Below are 19,541 nucleotides of genomic sequence, written 5' to 3'. Positions count from 1 at the left end.
TAGAGGAAGGGTCAGGCAGGGATGGATATTTCAACTTATAGCCTGACTTCCTGGACCTTTTCTGATGTGGGGGGCTTGCCCCAACTGTCCCTACAGAGTGGGCGCCTGGTGGAGCCAGTGACTGACTTCCTCTTTGAAATGCCCCACATACGTTCTATCCTGCACATCCCCAGTGCTGAACTGGGAGACTCAGGGACCTACATCTGCAATGTGTCAGAAAGTGTGAGCGACCATCGTGATGAAAAGGCTATCAATGTCACCGTGGTTGGTGAGTGCCTTGAGCTTAGCCCCAGCCTTCATTCTGAACTGGACCCAGACCTTGTCATAGCCCTGGGGTACTGTCAGCCATGTTCTAATCCAGCTCAAGCCTCAGTGCCAACCAAAGCCCCATTTCCAGGATCAACCCAACCAAAGCACAGTATCGGCTCCAAGTCCAGTCCCAATCCCAACCTAGACTTCCCAGCTAGCCAGAACCCTAGCCTCAACCCGATTTCTAAATCCCTACTGCCATTCCAGGCCCAGGCCGCCCCATCCCCAAAATGAAGCAGGCTGTAACTCATCTCAGCCACAATCATCAGACAGAACACACCTAGAGAGCACTGCAACTCTAGTCCCAACCTTGAACCCTGCCCCCAAACCAATATCAGACTCAAATTTGGTTCCTGCTCCAGTCCATCCAAGTCCCAACCTGAACCCCCAAGCTCAGGTTCAGTTACTAAAGCCTGAAGCCCCGCCTCCAGGACGCTGGGCTCCTTCTGCGTACAGCTGATGCCCCGCCCCAGGAGCCCCGCCCCCAGGAGGTGCTGCCCCATTGGCTCAGGGCACAGCCCCACCACCTACGGCTGCCCCTTGCAGAGAACGGCTATGTGCGGCTGCTGGGGGAGCTGGACCCTGTACAGTTCGCCGAGCTCCATCGCAGCCGGACACTGCAGGTGGTGTTCGAGGCCTACCCGCCGCCCACCGTCATGTGGTTCAAGGACAACCGAACCCTGGGTGACTCCAGCGCCGGCGAGATCGCGCTGTCCACGCGCAATGTGTCTGAGACTCGGTGAGCAGCCGCCCGTCCACTCTATTATAGTTATTGTTCTCTGCAGCCGCCAGGCAGCCCACAGCCTTAAGGCCTATCGAGGCCCATCTTTCCTGAGAGCCTACTCTGTGACAGGCACCCTGCCAGGCCACTGTGCCAGGCACTGGGGACACTGCCTGAATAGAGACAGACAGTCCCATCCTTCCTAGAGCTTCCTCTCTAGAGGGGAAAACAGACGCTCATCATATGACCGCCCAGATGTTTAGTTGTCCATGTGATGGGTGGGGCCAGTAGGAAGCAGCCCTGGAGGCAAAAAAGAGGATGACTAGGGAAGAGGGTCCCAGGCAGGCCACTGCCTCCTATGCAAGAATGTGTCCCTGCAGGCTGACCTGAGGTGCTGTATGTTAGAGTAAGGCAGTGTCAGGCCTTTCTGAAAGGGATGAAATGTGGAGGAAAAGAGATGGTGCTTCCCCTCCACCATGCCCTCCACCCCAATCCTTCTAACCCTCCATCTTGGCTCACTGGAGTTGCCTATGGGTGGAGACCCAAAAGTCCTGGCACTGCTACTGACACCCATGTGACCTTGGCAATCCTCTTCTACTCCCTGCGCCTTGTTTTTCTTATCTTTACAAGAAAGGTGGGGGATGTAAGAGTTCTTCCAGCTCTGACAGCTGGTCCCCTGGTCTGTCCTCCTCCTCAGGTATGTGTCAGAGCTGACACTGGTGCGGGTAAAGGTGGCTGAGGCTGGCTACTACACCATGCGGGCCTTCCATGAGGATGCTGAAGCCCAGATCTCCTTCCAGCTGCAGGTCAATGGTGAGGAGCCTTCCACCCTGCTTTCCTTCCCCTGACCCTCCCACCTCTGTTCTCTCTCCATTCCTACACTGGCCATCCACCCAGAGGAGGAGCAGAAGAGGGAGTCCAGGACTCAAAGGGCTGGATTCTAGACAAGGCTCCAACACTGACCACTGCTGTATGCACATCCCCCCTTTGCACCTCAGTTTCCCCAGCTTTTTAAAGAAAGTCATTGCACTAGACTGGCATTTGCAAAACCTCAGGCATTCATGTCCCAGTGCCATGATTTTTCCTTCTCACACACCACTTACACTATACTACCAATTAGATATTTATTGAGCAGCTACACTATGCCAGTCCATTCAAGGTTCTTGAGGCCCTGCCACGGTAGAGCTTGAGTGGGAGGAAGAAAAACATTCAGTGGGGGAAAAAACAGCAAGCCAGGTACAAGGTTAGAAGGTAACAACTGCTGTGAAAGAAAACAATAAAAGCTAGGTAAGGAGGACAGAGACTCCTGTGGACTAGGGAGTGAGGAGAGCTACAGTTTCAATAGCATGATCAGGACTGACTGCATGGAGATGACATTTGTGTGAAGACTTGGAGAAGGTGAGGGCATTAGCCAAGTGGCCATTTGGGGAACGGGCACACCACGCAGTACGAAGGCAACACTGAAAGACTTGTGTGGCCGGAACAGAGTGAGAGATAAATGGTGCAGATGAGGTCAGAGATGACCTTGAACAGTGGGAGATGAAGTCAGAGCTGAGATGGGCAGTTGGGGGCCCATGGGAGGATAGATAGTCTAGGCCCTCATGGGCCTTGTATGGACTTTAGCTTTTACACTGACTGAAATGAAAAGCCACTGCAGGGTTTTGAGCAGAGAAATGAGACAATAATGACTTAATGTTTTGTGGACTGACTTCCTAAAAATAAATTTATTTTGACTGAAAATTGAACCTCTCCATTGTAGACGGAAAATCAGCATCACATGTCATAAATATAAAGCAACCACTAAAATAAACTCTGAGAAAACAAAAAAAATGCTATTAAATCCTGGCTCCATGTTCTTGCTGATCCAGGACTCTGATCCGAGGCTTGCCCTCTCTTTGTTAAAGGGAAGATTAGAAAATCTTAGGTGTTAAAGACAGACTAGCTCCTTACAGGCATTCCCTTTGAAGTACCCAGAAGGGGAATCTGTCAGTTTTCACGTGGGATTCCTTGTATTTAAGGCTCACCTGCAGTCTGCAGTTCCCCTCCCCTTCCCCCAAGGGAGACTCTGGCCCAGGTCTTCCCTGAGGGCCTTGCTCACTGACTGTCAGTTCTGACCTCTCCACCTCTCTCTGCCTGCTCCCTCTTCATGCAGTGCCTGTGCGTGTGCTGGAGCTGAGCGAGAGCCACCCTGCCAATGGGGAGCAGACAGTTCGTTGTCGCGGCCGCGGCATGCCCCAGCCACACCTCACCTGGTCTACCTGCAGTGACCTCAAAAGGTGAGCAGACCCTCAAGCCTCAGTTTCCCTGGGTACCCACAGCTAACTAGGTGGACTCAGTGAAAGTCATCTAGTCCGGAACCTTCCTCCGGGAACACTGTTCCAGGCTAGAGCCATAGTCTAGAAGACGTGGCTTCTTGGAGATGCTCTGCATGATTTAAACTGTCGCTTTTTCTTACCTCGACGCTGAGGGTCAAACGAAGGGAGTGGATTTTGCAATCCAGGGTTCCCAATTCTAGGGTAGGAGCGCCCCTGCTGGTCAGTCGAGAGATCACAGGAGGAACCCACTAAGGAGCAGGCAGTGGGTGAAAGAAACTGGTCATGCCCGGCTTCTTCCTTCCACCACCACACAGTGGCGCTGCCTGCTATGGCCTCAGTTTTCCCGCCCGTGTAGGGTGGGAAGGGACTGGAAGTCGACCTGGCCGGTTCTCTGCAGGTGTCCGCGGGAGCTGCCGCCCACGCCGCTGGGGAACAGTTCCGAGGAGGACAGCCAGCTAGAGACGAATGTGACCTACTGGGCGGAGGAGCAGGAGTTCGAGGTGGTGAGCACACTGCGCCTGCGCCATGTGGATCAGCCGCTGTCCGTGCGCTGCACGCTGCACAACCTGCTGGGCTACGACGTGCAGGAGGTCACCGTGGTGCCACACTGTGAGTCCTCCATCCTCTGTGGCCCCTTGACAATCCCTCACCCCCGCCTCCACCCTGCTATACTTGGATCTGTGTCTGTATGCCCATGGCAGGCCAGAGTTGGCGGAGCAAGGGCACTCAGGAGCGCTGCAAGTGTATGTTCCTATGTGCTTACACAACAGCACAATATTGGCGCACGTGTGTGTGTCCACGAGTGTATGTGTGTAAACCATGACTGTGAACAACTCTATCTCCTTATGTATGTACTTTGTATATATGTGTGCTTGAGCATGCCTGATCCTTGGACGTTGGTTTAAACCCTCCAAGTGTAGATTTGTAAAGCAGGCAGTGAAGTATGTCTGGTCCCCACATACATGCATAAAGCTTGAGCATGTGTTTGTAAGCATGTACACAAGCATATTTGTGGATGTAAACCTAGTAAGTATAGGTTTGTAAACCACATACATGAGCATCCCAATCTCTGGGCAGATATGTAAATCCACAAGTGTATGTCTGTAGGTGTGTATATGTGGTACACAATCCCCATATAAGTGTGCAAACAGCACATGTACAACCCCTGTGCAGCGTGCACAGTGGCATAGTGCATGTCTGTAAGCATGGAGATGCAGCACACCTTTCAGTAAAAGTGTGCAACCCAATCCCCCTACATATATGCTTGCTGTGCCGTGCATGTCTGGTAGCAGACACACATCCATGCATAATTCTCACCCATATGAACAGTCACTATGGTGCCCCTATGCTTTGCTACCTGGCAGTCCCAGTGCATATATGGACCTGTATGCATAAACTTCATTTATGCACCTGTTTCCTCATTCAGTAAATAGTCACAGGGTCTCAGCTTCTCTCTGGAGAAAGCCCAGCCCTGCCTGTCCTCCTTGTGCCCATGGCCCAGAAAGGACACAGACAAGGAACTAGGCTACCTCACTGTGAGGGTCAGCTTCTGGGGGGAAAGCCTAGAGGAAGAAGGAGCTCCATCCCCATCTATGGGATTCAGAAAAGTATCCTGGTGAAATGAAGCTTTAGGCCAATACCTGAAAGATAACTAGGAGTTAGCCTAGTGAGGAATGGTGTTCCAGTCAGAGGGAACAGCCTGTGTAAAAGCCCAGAGGCAAAGTGAATTCGGAGCAATTAAAGGAAATCAGTGTGGTTGGAGAACAGAGTATGTATGCATTTAGGGGTTGGGGGAGGAGACTACAGGAGAAGCCAGCAGCCAGTGTGAGCAGAGCTAGGAAGGTTGCACAAGGTGTTTTAGACACACTTATACTGGCACCTAGGTAGGTCTTTGGGCTTGTATAAGCAGATACTTCTTTATACGGACCTGCCTTCCCCTGCCCTGTGGTGGCATGGGTGGAGGTTTTAATGCCTTATCTCATCCACACTCCCACACATGCATTCATATTCCTGAGCAAGTGGGCGCCTACTGACCAACTCTGAGCAAGGCAGAAGTAAAGCTTTTGTGTGCCATCTGAGGGAGAAGCCATATACCACCCCACTGGGAACTGTCATGGCTGGGTTAAGTCCCCTCTTTTTGCTCAGAGATAGCTCCCTAGAAGATGTAGGCTCCCTAGAGTTCTCTAGGGAGCAGAATAGGGCCTGTGGGGGACAGGGGAGGAGGGAGGGAGTTCCCAAGGAACTTCATGGGTGGCCAGAGGGGCAGGACAGGGTTGATGAGGGTCTGGCTGAATGTGGAGGGAGTGGGAAGAAGTGGGTATGTGCAGCAAAGAGGCTGAGGCTTTGAGAGTAGAGGAGACTCAGGGTTTGGAGGCCCAGAGTTGGCCCTGTTTGGTTACCCCTGTTTCCTGGCCCCTGCCTCAGTCTGCTTGACTGTTGCCATCACCATGGGGGAGGAAACAGGCTCCTTTCTGGAGTCTGTATGCCTCAGGCTGTGGGAGTTCAGTTATTGTATCCATTGGCCTCCATCCTAGCTGTGACAAGCCCCCATGAGGGCATAGATTCAGAGGAGAGGTAAACCACAGCCCTGTTCTCAGGAGTTTGTATTCAATCTGGACCTGTGGCAGACAGGCCAGACTGACCCTGGAAAGGGCTGAGGGGATATGGAGGCCAGTGGTGATCCAGGGGGAGTTACTGTGGGATATTTAGGGTGAGGCTGGAGGTGTGGCCCAGAAGGGAGAGGCTAAAGGTCTGACATCATAGGCCAAAGTGGGGATGCGGCTGGTTCCATTCTGGGCAGGATGGGCAGAGAGGTTTTTGCAGAGGTAGATTGCAGGGAGGGGAGCTGCCAAATGCCCTGTTTATTCATAAACATCTCTTGTCTCTGCGTCCAGCCCTGCCCTTCAAGGTGGTGGTGATCTCGGCCATCCTGGCCTTGGTGGTCCTTGTGATCATCTCCCTCATTATCCTCATCATGCTCTGGCAGAAGGTAAGCCCCACCTTTGCCTAATGGGTTCAGAGTGGCACACCATTTTTTTGCATGGACCTCTGCCATCCTCTAGTGCTGCAGGATCTGGCCATGTCTGGGGCCCAGCATGGAGCTCAGGTGATAAAAATGATATAAAGTGATGCGGGGTGTCTGAGCTACCTACAACCCCAGCAGCCTGGACCAACATGGGCCTGGTCCAGACCATCTGGAGTGCCCTGACTCTGCTGTGCACCCTACTCCCCACCCAGCATCCTGCTCGGGCATCATGCCTGTTTATCCCAGTCACAGGACACAAGACCTTCAAGGTGGACTGCCTGGGTTCCAACATTCTTCCAACTCTCACCCACACACCTAGGATTCTACTGAAAGGCATTCTAATCCTGCTAATCTCTCATTTCAATGGTCTGTTCTGTGGTTTCACCATTCCATGATTCTACCATAGAATTGCTGCACTCGATTCTGTCATTCTAAGATTCCAATCCTGTGATTCCAGCATCTTATGATTTCAACATTCTAAGGTTATATTTTTCTGAGATTCCCACTGTGACTGACCCGGCATGGGGAGGAGCCAACCACATCTAGTAGAATGTCCCTGCCTCGTGTCACTTTCCTGGGCTACATATTCCTTATTGCCATCCGAGGAGCAGCTGAGGTTCTGGGAGAAGCTGGTGAGGAGGTTCTGATGAACCTGCCGCTCAGCTGTCAGCTGCTTCTCAGCCACCTCCTCCTTGCATCTGTTCCCATGGAGCCCATAAAGGCCTTGGCTCTATTGATAACTTGCCGTATGACTTCAGATAATCTTTTCTGGGCTTCAGTTTTTCTTGCCTCATCTGTTTCATAAGGAGCTGGACCTAGTGGTTCCCCTCTGATGATCCATCCCTGATCTTGGTTCTGCAGAAGCCACGCTACGAAATCCGATGGAAAGTGATTGAATCTGTGAGCTCTGATGGCCATGAGTACATCTATGTGGACCCTATGCAGCTGCCCTACGACTCCACCTGGGAGCTGCCACGGGACCAGCTTGTGCTTGGTCAGTCCAAGGAGGCCTCAAGTGGCAGTCTGGGGACTTGAGACGGGTGGGAACACTGTCTGACACGTGGGCCCAGCCTTGCCATGATTGGCTTGAGACCTAGGGCTGATGTCTTGCCTTCTCTGGCCCTCAGGCCCTGCCCTCTGTACAATGGGTGTAAGATGATCCCCTTGAGGCCCTCTAGCCTTTATGTTCTATGATCCAGAGATGAGATGAGATGAAACCCCTTTGTGGAGAGAGAGGAAGTATTAATGAGTGCCAGGCCTGTGCCTAGTCCAGCTAGAGAAGCTGAGAGGGTACGGAGAACCTGTGCTCCCCTCTGGGGGAGAGGTTTTCCAGGGACTAAAGAGGGGCCAGAAAGCAGGCAGGACTAGGGTGAGACCAGGAAGGACCACAAAGCTCTGTGATTTTAGGAGCCTTCATGGGAGAAACACCTTAAGTCCAGGGTGGCTTGAGGGATGACTAACTTGACCTCAGAGAGCATACATGTTGAGATTCTTTGTGGGTCAGCAGCTGAGAGATCATCTCTTTCCCAGGCCGCACCCTGGGCTCCGGGGCTTTTGGGCAGGTGGTGGAGGCCACGGCTCACGGCCTGAGCCATTCTCAGGCTACCATGAAAGTGGCTGTCAAGATGCTGAAATGTGAGTCCTGGGAGCCCGCCCCTCTCTCCCCTCACCCCCAGCTCCCCCGCACATTCAGGCACTCCCAGAGCAGGTCTTGTGCTGATTCTCTGGGCACAAAAGTACAGGCATACCACAGCCAGCAACACTCCCGATTCTGCTTTGGGAAAGAGGCTTCCTCGCCCTGCCCCCTCCTCCAGAAGCCCCCCCGCCCACCCTCCTTCCTTTCTCCTGCCCGTGGGTCCTCACCATCCTTGACCACATGGGTCTAACAGCACAGACTGGGGCAGATGAGCCAGAATAGGCTCCACTTAAGCCTCCGTGACTGGGCCAGGCCTGAGGTCCTCTCTCTCCCTCAGCCACAGCCCGCAGCAGTGAGAAGCAAGCCCTCATGTCGGAGCTGAAGATCATGAGTCACCTTGGGCCCCACCTGAACGTGGTCAACCTGCTGGGGGCCTGCACTAAAGGAGGTACAACCATCTCCCAGAGAATTCTGGGGAAGTGCCAGTGGCCAAGGCCTGGCCCCTGCCTGCCCCCTCCCCAGTCCAAGGACAACAGGACGCTCCCCCTGGAGAGTCTGTGCCTACCCAGTCCAGTGCTCTCACTTCACAGAGCCAGATGTGTGTCGGATTAGCAAGTCACAAAATCACATCACCTCCAAGACCAAAGCACCCTTCAGGTCACCATTCCTAGCAGTTTCCAAATCAAGGAGTCCTCTGACATTTTAAACTTTTCACAATTGATTTTAAAAAGGGTAATAAGTAACAGCTCATGAGACATTGAAATGAGCCCTTCCTCTGGAGACCACCAACCGGCTTGCTCACTGAAAGCTGCTTTCACTCGGAACGTAGAACAAGTAAGGTCTCTCCAGTTGAGTGTGTTTATTTGAAACTCTGATTACAAGTTAGGCCGCAAAAAAAAAAAAAAAAAAGTTATCACTGTTTGCAGCTGCTTATTGTGAGATTTGGGATTTTCCTCAGTATTGTGCAACCAAAACAAAATACAGAAGTACACTATGTGCGTGGACCAATTTATGTCTGCAGTGGTCACACATTTCAAAATGTTTGATTCTACCAGTATCTTCAAACTGCCAAGTCAATGCATTATGTTTGAATTTAAACAGTAACCTGGTAATAATCAGTTGACTTTGTTTGCTTTATATCCTGGGCTCAAAATTCAGCTTCATCAACAACAGCTAACTCTGTGCTTGCAGTTTGTCAAGCCCTGAGCTGAGCTAACCAAAGGCATTATCTCATGAATACTCATGAGATACTTTGGGGTGGGTATTACTAGCCCCATTTGATAGTTGAGGATAGTAAGGCTCAGGGAGATTGCCTTGCTCACAGCCAGGAAAATCCAGGTTTGCCTGGGGCCTGAGCCTGTTTGCTGTCCCACGTGCAGCCTGTCATCAGCCTCATGGCTCTGACCGGAAGCCTGACCCCACCCCCACCTCCTGCCCTGGGACTGTCGCTGAGCCTGTCCTTCTGCAGGGCCCATCTACATCATCACCGAGTACTGCCGCTATGGCGACCTGGTGGACTATCTGCACCGCAACAAGCACACCTTCCTGCAGCGCTGCTCGGACAAGCGCCGCCCGCCCAGCGCCGAGCTCTACAGCAACGCCCTTCCTGTCGGGCTCCCCCTGCCCAGGTACCGCCGGGGGGCTGGGGCCTGAGTCGGCGGGGAGCCCTGAGGAGCACCTGCTCACCCCTCCTTGTCCAGGACAGGAAGCTGAGGCCAGGGTGGGCAGAGCTGCTCCTCGAGCCAGCTGTCACTTGTTTCACCAGCCAGCCTGCAGCCTGGCCCCCTTGGCCACCCCCGAGGTGGGCATGACAATAACAGTGGTGAGGATGGTGGCTGCCGCCTGCTGATTGTAGGTGTGCCAGGCCCTGCACTGAGCACTCTGCAGATGTGACCCCCTTTGACCTCTCACCAAACACACATCATTGTCTCTCCATCAAGGGGGAGCACTTGTTGACTGTTCCAGGTTGACCCTCACTGTAGCGCTCTCCACTCTACTCCTCCCTTGCTGCAGCCTTCCCCCTCCTCCACACAGCAGTCTCTCCAGTGCCTCCACGGTAGCTATCCTCTTTCTTCTTCTTGTCCAAAAATAACATTTCTTTTCTCTTTTGCTGATGGCAAAAGCAATACTTGTCTATTTCAGAGGCAAGATTCAGTTAAGAATAGCATAAAAAGACATTAAAATTCATCCATGTTCTCGTCAACATTTTGATTGATTTCCTTCCAGTCTTTTTTCTCCTCCTAGAGACACATGTGTACTTCGTCCCACAGCTCTCTGGAGAGCTGATGCTGCAGGCAGAGACATTAAGGTGATTCACTGCTCACTTGCAGGGCCTTATGGCTGGGCAGTGTCCTTCCTGTGACCCTTGTCTTTGGGTATTGGAATCGCCCTGGGCATGAGTTCTCTGAGTATACAACCTAGGTCTTAACGTCATCTTGGCAGCCCCAGTGCCCAGCTCAGGATGGGTCTGAGGTTGGCTGGAAGGTCTCACTACATGGTCGTTCGTATTGTGACAGATTGTGAGTGGAGGATGCTTGAGTGAGGGAGAGAAGAAATGCTTAAGTGACAGGTCCTTTCTGGCCCCAGTGGTGAGCAGAGGGGCAGGGGGGATGAGCGGGGAGAGCCTGTGCTACTGCCTCTGTGATGCTCCTCTGCCCCCAGCCACGTGTCACTGCCTGGGGAGAGCGATGGTGGCTACATGGACATGAGCAAGGACGAGTCGGTGGACTATGTGCCCATGCTGGACATGAAAGGAGATGTCAAATACGCAGACATCGAGTCCTCCAACTACATGGCTCCTTATGATAACTACGTCCCCTCTGGTGGGTGCACACAGGGTCCTCACACCTGTGTTGTCATATATTCTTTCCAAACCCTTTCCTCCACCCAGTCTGGAAACAACCCTGCCAGGAAGGTGGCCTTGTGCCCATTTCATAGATGCAGAAACTGAGGCCTGCCACCTGCCCAAAGCTCCTGTGTGGTGGAACCCCAATATCAGCCCCTGTTTCTGGGTCGAGAAATGTGCACACAGCCTTCAGGGAGGAGAGGAGTTTGGGTTGGAGGGGATGCCTGACCTGCTGGGGCCTCAGGAAAGAGTGGTCTGCTCAGAGCAGGCCCCAGGCTGACTAGTGCCCAGATGAGCAGGCAGACCAGGCTGAGCAAAAGTGGCCCAGGGCTAATGCCAGAAGTTTTTTCTGGAAGTCGGAGAATTTAAGAGATATTTGAAAATTATTTTCCTTTTGGGGAAACCTTAGAGGATCAGGAGTCTCCTCTCTGGGCCATCCAGCCTCTGCGAGCCAGAAGCCAGGGTTCTGTGGCCCTGGGGGGACTCAAGACGTCCTTCTGCTCTTCCCTAGCTCCTGAGAGGACTTGCCGGGTGACTTTGATCAACGAGTCCCCAGTGCTTAGCTACACGGATCTTGTGGGCTTCAGCTACCAGGTGGCCAATGGCATGGAGTTCCTGGCCTCCAAGAATGTATGTGTAGTCACAGTGAGCAGAGTGGGGTCTTGGGGAGGGGGGGGGTCCCCTGACCAGCCAGGGTCCTCCAAGTATGTGACCCGTACAGCGGCCTTCTGGTGGCTGAGGATGGCCAATGCCCTCACACCTGGTGGCCCCTCACACCTGACCAACCATGTATTTTTCACAAAGCCCTTGACCCGGAGAGCCTTTCCCACAATCGCCCCACAGTCTCAGCTCTGTCCCTTCTGTCCCCAGTGCGTCCACCGAGACCTGGCAGCCAGGAACGTGCTCATCTGTGAGGGCAAGCTGGTCAAGATCTGTGACTTTGGCCTGGCTCGTGACATCATGCGGGACTCGAACTACATCTCCAAGGGCAGTGTGAGTGCCTTCACCGTCATCATGGTTCACGTGGCTTTGGCTCATGGGAAGTCAGGCCAGAGTCCTCGTGGGCTCTGCCTGCCTGGCCCTGTGTGTAGGGACAGGAAGAGGAGCCACCAGCTGGGCATGGGGAGGGGTGGGGGTGAGATACCCAGGCCTGTGGGGTGGGCCAAGGGCTTAGCTTTGCTGGGCATGGCAGGGGCCAAGCGGCCAGCTGTAAAGCTTCTGGGGGAGGATGGATAGGGAGCAGGCCAAATGTGCTTCTCAGCAGTGATGGCGGGCAGAGGCCGAAGCCCAGATGAGGGAGTGGCAGGTGGTACTTGGATAAAAGGTGACCATCCTGCCTTACACTCATGTCCCCATTTTCCACACAGGGACAGAACTGGAGGGACACTAGGCTCCAGAGATGTAAGGCAGCTAGGATGAGAGCTGGGTGACACCTGTGCATGACCCTGCCACCCCCCAGCAGGGGTCAGGAAAGGGATCCTGCTCCCCAAGGAGTCTCAGACCCTGGGGCTCTTCCTCACAGATAGGGGTTGCTGTGTCCCCAGCTTGTGAGAAGAGAAACTCAGCCTCCTGATCCTCTGACTAACCAGCATTGGGATGGGTGTGGGAACCGGGTATCGGCAGTGATGGGCCCTGGGGGGACCAGGAAGTGAGAAATAGCTGGGGTGGGGACTGCTGGGCTCCTCCTGCCTCCCAGGTGCAGAGTGGGGCGCAGTCCCTCCTTGCGCTCAGCAGTCTCTGCCCTCCCACAGACCTTCCTGCCTCTGAAGTGGATGGCCCCTGAGAGCATCTTCAACAGCCTCTATACCACCCTGAGCGACGTGTGGTCCTTCGGCATCCTGCTCTGGGAGATCTTCACCCTGGGTATACTTCCCTCATTCTCCAGGGCTCACCCACACATGGCATAGCGTCCGCCCTGAGCGCCCACACCTCCATCCTAGGGGAGCAGTGGGACAGGGCTCAGAAGCTCTGCTCTTCTCTTGTTCCTGTGTGACCTTGGCAAGTGTCTTGCCGTCTGGATCTCCTTACCTCTGCATCTCAGTATAGATGGACTTGGACAGTGACGTCAAGAAGCCTGGCTCTGGTGTTCTCTGGTTCTGATTCTGGGGAGGGATTCAGTCTGTGTCCAGAGCCTATGAGGGGGTCCGCATTTCCCAGTGCCAAAGCCACGATACCCACACCGCTCGCTGGGCTGGTGTGCCTCTCCCTGTCCTGTAGGAGAGGATTCCTGCCACTTTCCCAGCACCCCTGAGCCTGTGTCTCTTTCTCTGCTCCCTAACAGGTGGCACCCCGTACCCAGAGCTGCCCATGAACGAACAGTTCTACAACGCCATCAAGCGGGGCTACCGCATGGCCCAGCCTGCCCATGCCTCTGACGAGATGTGAGTGGAGCCTCTGGGAAGATATTTTGGGCTGCAGACAATACATATCCAACTTTACCAGCTTAAGACAAAAATAGATTAGTTCAGAGATGTAGAAAAATTAGGTATAGCTGGATCCAGTTGTTCACAGACATCATCCACAGTCTCTTGTTCTATCCTGGGGCTCTGTTCTCCTTCATGTTGGCCTTACTTTCAGGCTGGCACCATCCAAATAGCTTCAGCCTGGCTGCTTTCACCATAGTTGCAGCAAAAGACCCAGAGGTGGCTGTCAAGGGCTCTGCTGGGGTCACAGGCCCATCCAGAACCAGCCACTGAGCTGAGGGGATGAACCCCTACTGGCCAGACCCGGTCATATGCTCACCAAGGTGCGATCAACCCCATGGAAGCACTGAACTGAAGGTGAAGGAAGGGCTTCTCAAGGGAACATGCCGGAGCAGTAAAGGGAGGACCCCTCCCCTCCTCCCCTCCCACCTCTTTTTATTTATTATTCACTTTGTCCTTGGAGGCAGCAGGCCCTGAGCCTGAGGCCCTGACCTCTCTGCCCCTTTCCCCAGCTACGAGATCATGCAGAAGTGCTGGGAAGAGAAGTTCGAGATCCGGCCCCCCTTCTCCCAGCTGGTGCTGCTTCTTGAGAGACTGCTGGGTGAGGGCTACAAAAAGGTACGCTGAGGCAGGGTGGGGGTGGGGCCGGAGAGCACCAGTCCAGAAATAGACACAGGGTACAAGGCTCACTGTGACGCACTGCTGTTTGGGGACAATCCTTGCCCCTCTCTGGGCCTGTTTCCCTCTTGGTGCCAATAAGGGATGTGAGTGTAGTTTATTTTAGCAGCACAGAATTTCTTAAAGTGAAATCCTACTTGGAAGCTGATTAATTTAAACTGGAGGCAGGGAGCCTACAGCCCCCCACCTCATCCTGCATCCTTCCACTTGCCTTTGCAACCAGACCAAAACGGGGCCTCCGTCCCAAGTCTGAACAGCCCCAGGCGCAATGACCACTAAGGACCTGACCGCTTAGACCCTGTGGCAGGCTCGTACAAGGCAGATGTTGCCAGCGGGACCTTAAAACCCTCCCTTGCCCCGCTGCAAAGCTAGTGCGAGGGGGATGCATGTATCCTTTGTGCAGACACAGCCTCTTCCCTCAGTCCATTCCTCAGCCCGCTCCCAACCACGTCTGGTTATCGCTCCAGGACCAGTAGTGAGGGAAACAGGCCTCAGCGAAGGAGGCCGTGGCAGGCAGAGAACCCACGCCTGTCTCCCCTGAAGCAGGGGGAGTTAGGGTCATGGGTGCTGGTCTGAGTACTAACCCCTTCCCAGGTGACCCTCAGCTCACCTTGTCTGTTGAGAGGCCAGAGAGGAGGGTAACTTAATGGCTTTGGGCAATTCTCCTTCCTCTCTGAGCACCAGGGACCTTATTTACATAATGCTGGAGGGGCTGGCTCAGAATCTACCTGTTAGATGATCTCTAAAGTCATTTCTGGTCTGACCCTCCCTTGTCTCGGATTCTTCCTGCCCCCTGAGCAGAAATATCAGCAGGTGGATGAGGAGTTTCTGAGGAGTGACCACCCAGCCATCCTTCGGTCCCAAGCCCGCTTGCCTGGCTTCAGTGGCCTCCGATCTCCTCTGGACTCCAGCTCCGTTCTCTACACTGCCGTGCAGCCCAATGAGGGGGACAATGACTACATCATCCCCCTGCCTGACCCCAAACCCGAGGTTGCTGATGAGGGCCCACTGGAAGGTTCCCCCAGCCTTGCCAGGTAGCTATTCCTACCTGCAGCCCAAAGCAGTGGTGTACATAGTGTGTGTGTGCACACATGCGTGTGTGTCTTCGTGTGTGTGTGTGTGTGTGTATCAGTCTGTATCTTCATACCTTCAGACCTGGCTTAGAAGTGAGTTACCTCAGGTGAGTACTTATTCCTGCCAATGAGTAGAAAAAAAGAATGGAACTCATTTGACCCTTGATGACTTCAGGTGGAAATGGCAGGCTGGTAAGAGAAAGAATGGCATGGGATGTATTTGCAAAATATCTGTTTGCTTTAAAGGAGCCCCCACAGACCATCTACTTTGTTCCCTCTCTCGGCTGTGACTTAGCCCTAAGGAGGGAAAAGGAAAATCTAATTTCCATCCCCAGCACCACATGTATTACTCTGTGATCTGGCCTTCAGCACCATGCCCTGAGGACCCCAGGGAGCATGGAACAGGGAGGCAGAGGTGTCTGCAGAAGTTCAGGCCAAAAATCAGACTGGGGAGAAGATTCATGCTTTTCTTTTGCCTTGGGATGTGAAGATCAGCATGAGGAGAGGGTTTTGGAGGAAGGCCAGCTATTGCCTGGACTAGATGTTCCGCATGAGGCCAGACCCACGCCCAAAACAAGATCCACCCTGTGGTGAAATGGCTGGGGCTGCAAACTGGATCCCAGCTGTATCTCTGCCACTTGCTGCAGTGAGACCCGGCCAGGGACCTTCGCTGTGAGCCCATCTCTCTACATGCACTAGGGGCACACACAGGACTTAGAAGGCCCTCACCACCCTGTTTGAGAAGCTAATATTCTAAGGCTCCAAGCAGCCAGTGTACAGACGAGTTCAGCTAAGTTCAGACAGCTTGGGGTGTGAATGCTGGGGCTGCTCTGAGCCTTCAGACCAGCTGCTTCTCCTCTCTGAACCTCAGTTGCCTTGTCTGCAAGATGAAAACAGTAGGAGTACTTCAATTTGGAGGTTGTTATGGGGATTGAATGAGGTCATTATCCATTCAGGCATGTGGGAGATGGAGACTGATGAGTAAGCAATGGACTTTGGAGTCAACTAGGTCTGCTCTAAGTCCCCACTCCTATACTTAGCCACTTTGTGATTCAGGGCAATGATATAACCTCTCTGAGCTGCACTTTCCTCACGACGCCTGCCTCGTGTAATCTCTACAAGGATTTTAGTGAGCTGAAGTGTGTAAGGTGCATGCAGCCAGCTCAGGTAGATAGAAGGCTCTATGTTAATGCTGTTATGCTGTTCTTTCACTGAGGTTCCCTCCAGCCTCTCACTCACTCCCCCTCCCCGCCTCTAGCTCCACCCTGAATGAAGTCAACACCTCCTCTACCATCTCCTGTGACAGCCCCCTGGAACCCCAAGAGGAGCCAGAGCCGGAGCCGCAGCCCGCCTCCCAGGTGGAGCCAGAGCCGGAGCGGCCGCCGGATTCCAGCTGCCCGGGGCCTCGGGCCGAGGCGGAGGACAGCTTCCTGTAGGGGCTGGCCCCCACCCGGCCTGCCCTACTCGAAGCTCCCCTCTACCTCCCAGCACCCTGCACCGCCTGGCCGGGCCCGGCCTCCCGTCAGCCAGGCTGCTCCCGTCAGCTGTCCCTTTCCGGAAAGCTTCTGCCCCGGCACATCATCCCCAAACCCTGGGGCTGGCTTAGGAGGCAAGAGAACTGGAGGAGCCGTGACCAGTCCTCTGCCTCTTGGAGCGCCGTGTGACTCTGAGCCAGCGCTCTCCCAGGGGACTCAGTTTCCCCATCTGTAAGATGGGAATGGTGGGCTTGGCAGCCCACAGTCTGGGATTCTCACCCTGCCTGACAGGTGTGGAGGATGGAACCCTCAAGTTTCGTGAAGTGGTGGATTAACTCTTTTCTGTTCAGCCAGCTGCCCCTCAAGGAGCTGCAGCTCTCTCCTTGCACTTTTTTCTCCAAGAACTGGGGAAGGGAACCCAGCGTCTCTGGCTCCTGGCCGAGCTAGGGCCTGGCCTTGGACAGTGTTGCCTCATCCAGGAGACACCTGCCCTCAGTGCCAGTCTTTGCTTTCCCAGGCCCAGGCTGGTCTGGGGCCTTCTGTGCCTAATTAATGCTGGGGGCTGAGCCACGTACAGGAGGCCCTGGCCTGTAGCCCCAGGCCCAGGCACTAAGGGTGCACCTCCCCATAACATGCCTTGTCCATGTCTTCCTGGCCCCATGGATCCAGAGATCTTCTTCCTCATCACTGCCAGTCTTACTCCACTCACCAGAGTCTCCAGGGCCAGATGAGCCCCACATCTCTGATGCGTGTGTTGACATGCCTGCAACAGGTGCCTGCATGTGTGGACCAGTATGGCATTGGACCTACTACAAGAACTTGGAGGATTCCTTCACCCTCTCTGGGGCTGTTTTCCCTGTTGAAAAATGAGCGTTTGGACTCACTGACTTCTGGTACCCTGCCAGCACTAACATTCTAGAGTATTTCAGGGGTTGTACACTTGCCCAGATGAAGCAAAGATAAACACTCCAAACCTCTATCCTGGGATCAGCTGGGGCCTGGGGAGGCCCTGATCACACATCACACATATCCGGGCATTCAGGAACTGGGCCCCTTCCCCAGGGCCCTGGCAGGTCCCCAAAGGCCCAAGCCTTGGCTCTGAGTGATAGCCAGTGTCCTGGAAAGCCCCCAGAACCTGCCCCAGGGATGGAGGGAGACCATGGGATCCCTTTCACCACCCACATGACCTCTGGCTGGAGCTATCCTGGGCAAAGGAGGCAGGCAGCAAATCGGAGCACCTAGCGCATCCCACCACTCCAGCACCTTTTGTCCAGGGCTGTGCTGCAGCCCTCACTGACGGACAGTGAGAGGACAAGACGTCTTGAAGGGGGGACCTGAGGAGGGGATGCAAGATGTGGGTACTTTGCAGGTTGCCTTCCCACCTTCCAGCTGCCCCACCCTGAGGAAGGAACTGTGGGAGATGGCTTTGTCCGCCCAGGGGTGCTCACCTCATGCCTCTGCCAGCTCATTGGGCAGTGGAGGGGCCTGGAGAGTGAGGGCTGTGGCCAGGACCATTGGCAGGGGAAGGGCTGGATAGGGTGGGGGTGGGTGGGTGAGGGAAGGTCAGCGACTCTGGGAACCAGCCTCCTGTGTTGGTTGGCACATCCCTGCCCTGGGACCCCCAAAGCCTGGTCAAGGAGAGGGCATGGGTTCTCACTACGGTACCAAAGATGTAATCACCTAGGTTTACAAGTATTTTTAGGACTCACATTAACACACATTTATATGACAAAAGTGCTATTTTGTACGCCATCAAATTTTCCTCTCTGTGTACTTTTTTAAGAGAAAGATTTTAATATTAAACCTGGTGCTTCTCACTCACAGACTTCGTGGTGTCCCACAGGTGTGGGTCCCTGGGCCCGGGAGGTGGCAGGAATGGGGTGGGGCAGCCGGGCTCACCCAGCCATAGGATCCCCACATGGCCCCTCGGCTCAAGTCCATTTCCATCTGTGAGATGGGGTTTTTCACACTTCCCCCTGCCCTTCCCTGGTAGTTGGGGGACCTGGACCTCAGACTTTGGTTTTCCAAGTTGTGAAAGAAGGCTCTTCCGGCTCTGTAGTGCTTGGTTCTGGGTGGTGGCCCTGAGCCCCACTGCCACCCCCACCCTGCCCCACCATGTGCTTTGGCTTTGGCCATTAAGCCAGCCCCGCTCCTTGCAACCTGTGGCCCAGGTCCAAGCTGGTGTGGCTCATAAGAGGCCTTCGCTACAGCCCAGATCCCAGGCCCTGGAGACTGGTGGTCAGGGAGACAGACAGTGTGCCCGAGGGAGCAGAGCGGAGGAAGGAGAGAGAAGAAGAAACAAGGAAGATGTGGGTGAGTGTGGCCACAGCACGGCCAGGGCAGGGAAGCAGGGGCCCAGTTGTGGCTCTGAGCACAGAGTCTGCCAGGCTGGGAGAGGGGTGCAGACTCACCCCTCATGGCTGTGGCAGCTCAGTCGTGTGGGGCTGGGATGAGCCAGGCATCTTGGTGTCCACTGGCCAGCTCAGTACTGGTTGTAGGCTCCACTTGCCAGCCCAGGTCTGGGAGACCAAACAGCAGAATGGGGCCAGGGCAATAGAGCTGCTGGGGCAGAGGGCAGAGTACACAGGCCCTGGCCCTCCTGCCTGGCCCCTTTGCGACGGGTCACCTGAGGGGACACCAGTGTTCTGCCTGAGACCTGTCTCATCTCACTGTGTGACCTCGGCCATTACTTGCTCTCTCTGAGCTGGGGTTGGGGCATCTCAGTTTGCTTCTGGGGACTAGCACCTCCTTTCGGAACCACAGGCCTCCCTGGACTGCCTCCAGAAGTCTGGGGCCGTGGCTGCCAGTGGGGAGAGGAACAGAGACGTGGGGCAGCTCTGACTCACGGGCCCAGCCGCCAACTCAGGGGCAGCTGAGCCGCCCCCAGGGAAACCCCCCTGCCCCACCTCCCCTGTTGCAGAGCCTGGCCACACAGAGCCCACCCTCCTGGGGGTCCTGGCCTCGAGCCCATGACCCCATCTCCCCTGGCTGTGTTAGGAGATGAATAAGCCACACCCGGATCTACCCTGTAAAGAGAATAA

The 19,541-nt window shown here is 54.5% G+C and overlaps 1 protein-coding gene across 3 annotated transcripts in view; it reads left to right on the top strand.

Moving 5' to 3' along the window:
- PDGFRB (platelet derived growth factor receptor beta) overlaps window positions 1–18,321 on the top strand; it is a 37,281-nt gene extending 18,960 nt beyond the window's left edge. For all 3 annotated transcript variants that reach the window (XM_065918896.1, XM_065918897.1, XM_065918899.1), the window contains 18 exons: window positions 97–268; window positions 856–1,048; window positions 1,728–1,843; window positions 3,183–3,306; window positions 3,743–3,954; window positions 6,240–6,334; window positions 7,232–7,364; window positions 7,901–8,005; window positions 8,344–8,454; window positions 9,475–9,634; window positions 10,668–10,828; window positions 11,363–11,481; window positions 11,722–11,844; window positions 12,603–12,714; window positions 13,133–13,232; window positions 13,787–13,892; window positions 14,754–14,986; window positions 16,284–18,321. In XM_065918896.1, the coding sequence (XP_065774968.1) occupies window positions 97–268; window positions 856–1,048; window positions 1,728–1,843; window positions 3,183–3,306; window positions 3,743–3,954; window positions 6,240–6,334; window positions 7,232–7,364; window positions 7,901–8,005; window positions 8,344–8,454; window positions 9,475–9,634; window positions 10,668–10,828; window positions 11,363–11,481; window positions 11,722–11,844; window positions 12,603–12,714; window positions 13,133–13,232; window positions 13,787–13,892; window positions 14,754–14,986; window positions 16,284–16,461 (2,553 nt within the window). In that variant the 3' untranslated portion in view covers window positions 16,462–18,321. The remainder of the gene's footprint in view (window positions 1–96; window positions 269–855; window positions 1,049–1,727; window positions 1,844–3,182; window positions 3,307–3,742; window positions 3,955–6,239; window positions 6,335–7,231; window positions 7,365–7,900; window positions 8,006–8,343; window positions 8,455–9,474; window positions 9,635–10,667; window positions 10,829–11,362; window positions 11,482–11,721; window positions 11,845–12,602; window positions 12,715–13,132; window positions 13,233–13,786; window positions 13,893–14,753; window positions 14,987–16,283) is intronic.
- The last annotated feature ends 1,220 nt before the right edge of the window (window positions 18,322–19,541 follow it).

Source organism: Muntiacus reevesi, chromosome 1 (genome assembly GCF_963930625.1).
Source record: "Muntiacus reevesi chromosome 1, mMunRee1.1, whole genome shotgun sequence".
Classification (NCBI taxonomy): domain Eukaryota; kingdom Metazoa; phylum Chordata; class Mammalia; order Artiodactyla; family Cervidae; genus Muntiacus; species Muntiacus reevesi.
The sequence above is the reverse complement of the archived record's forward strand: the minus strand, read 5'-3'. Positions and strand labels throughout refer to the sequence as shown.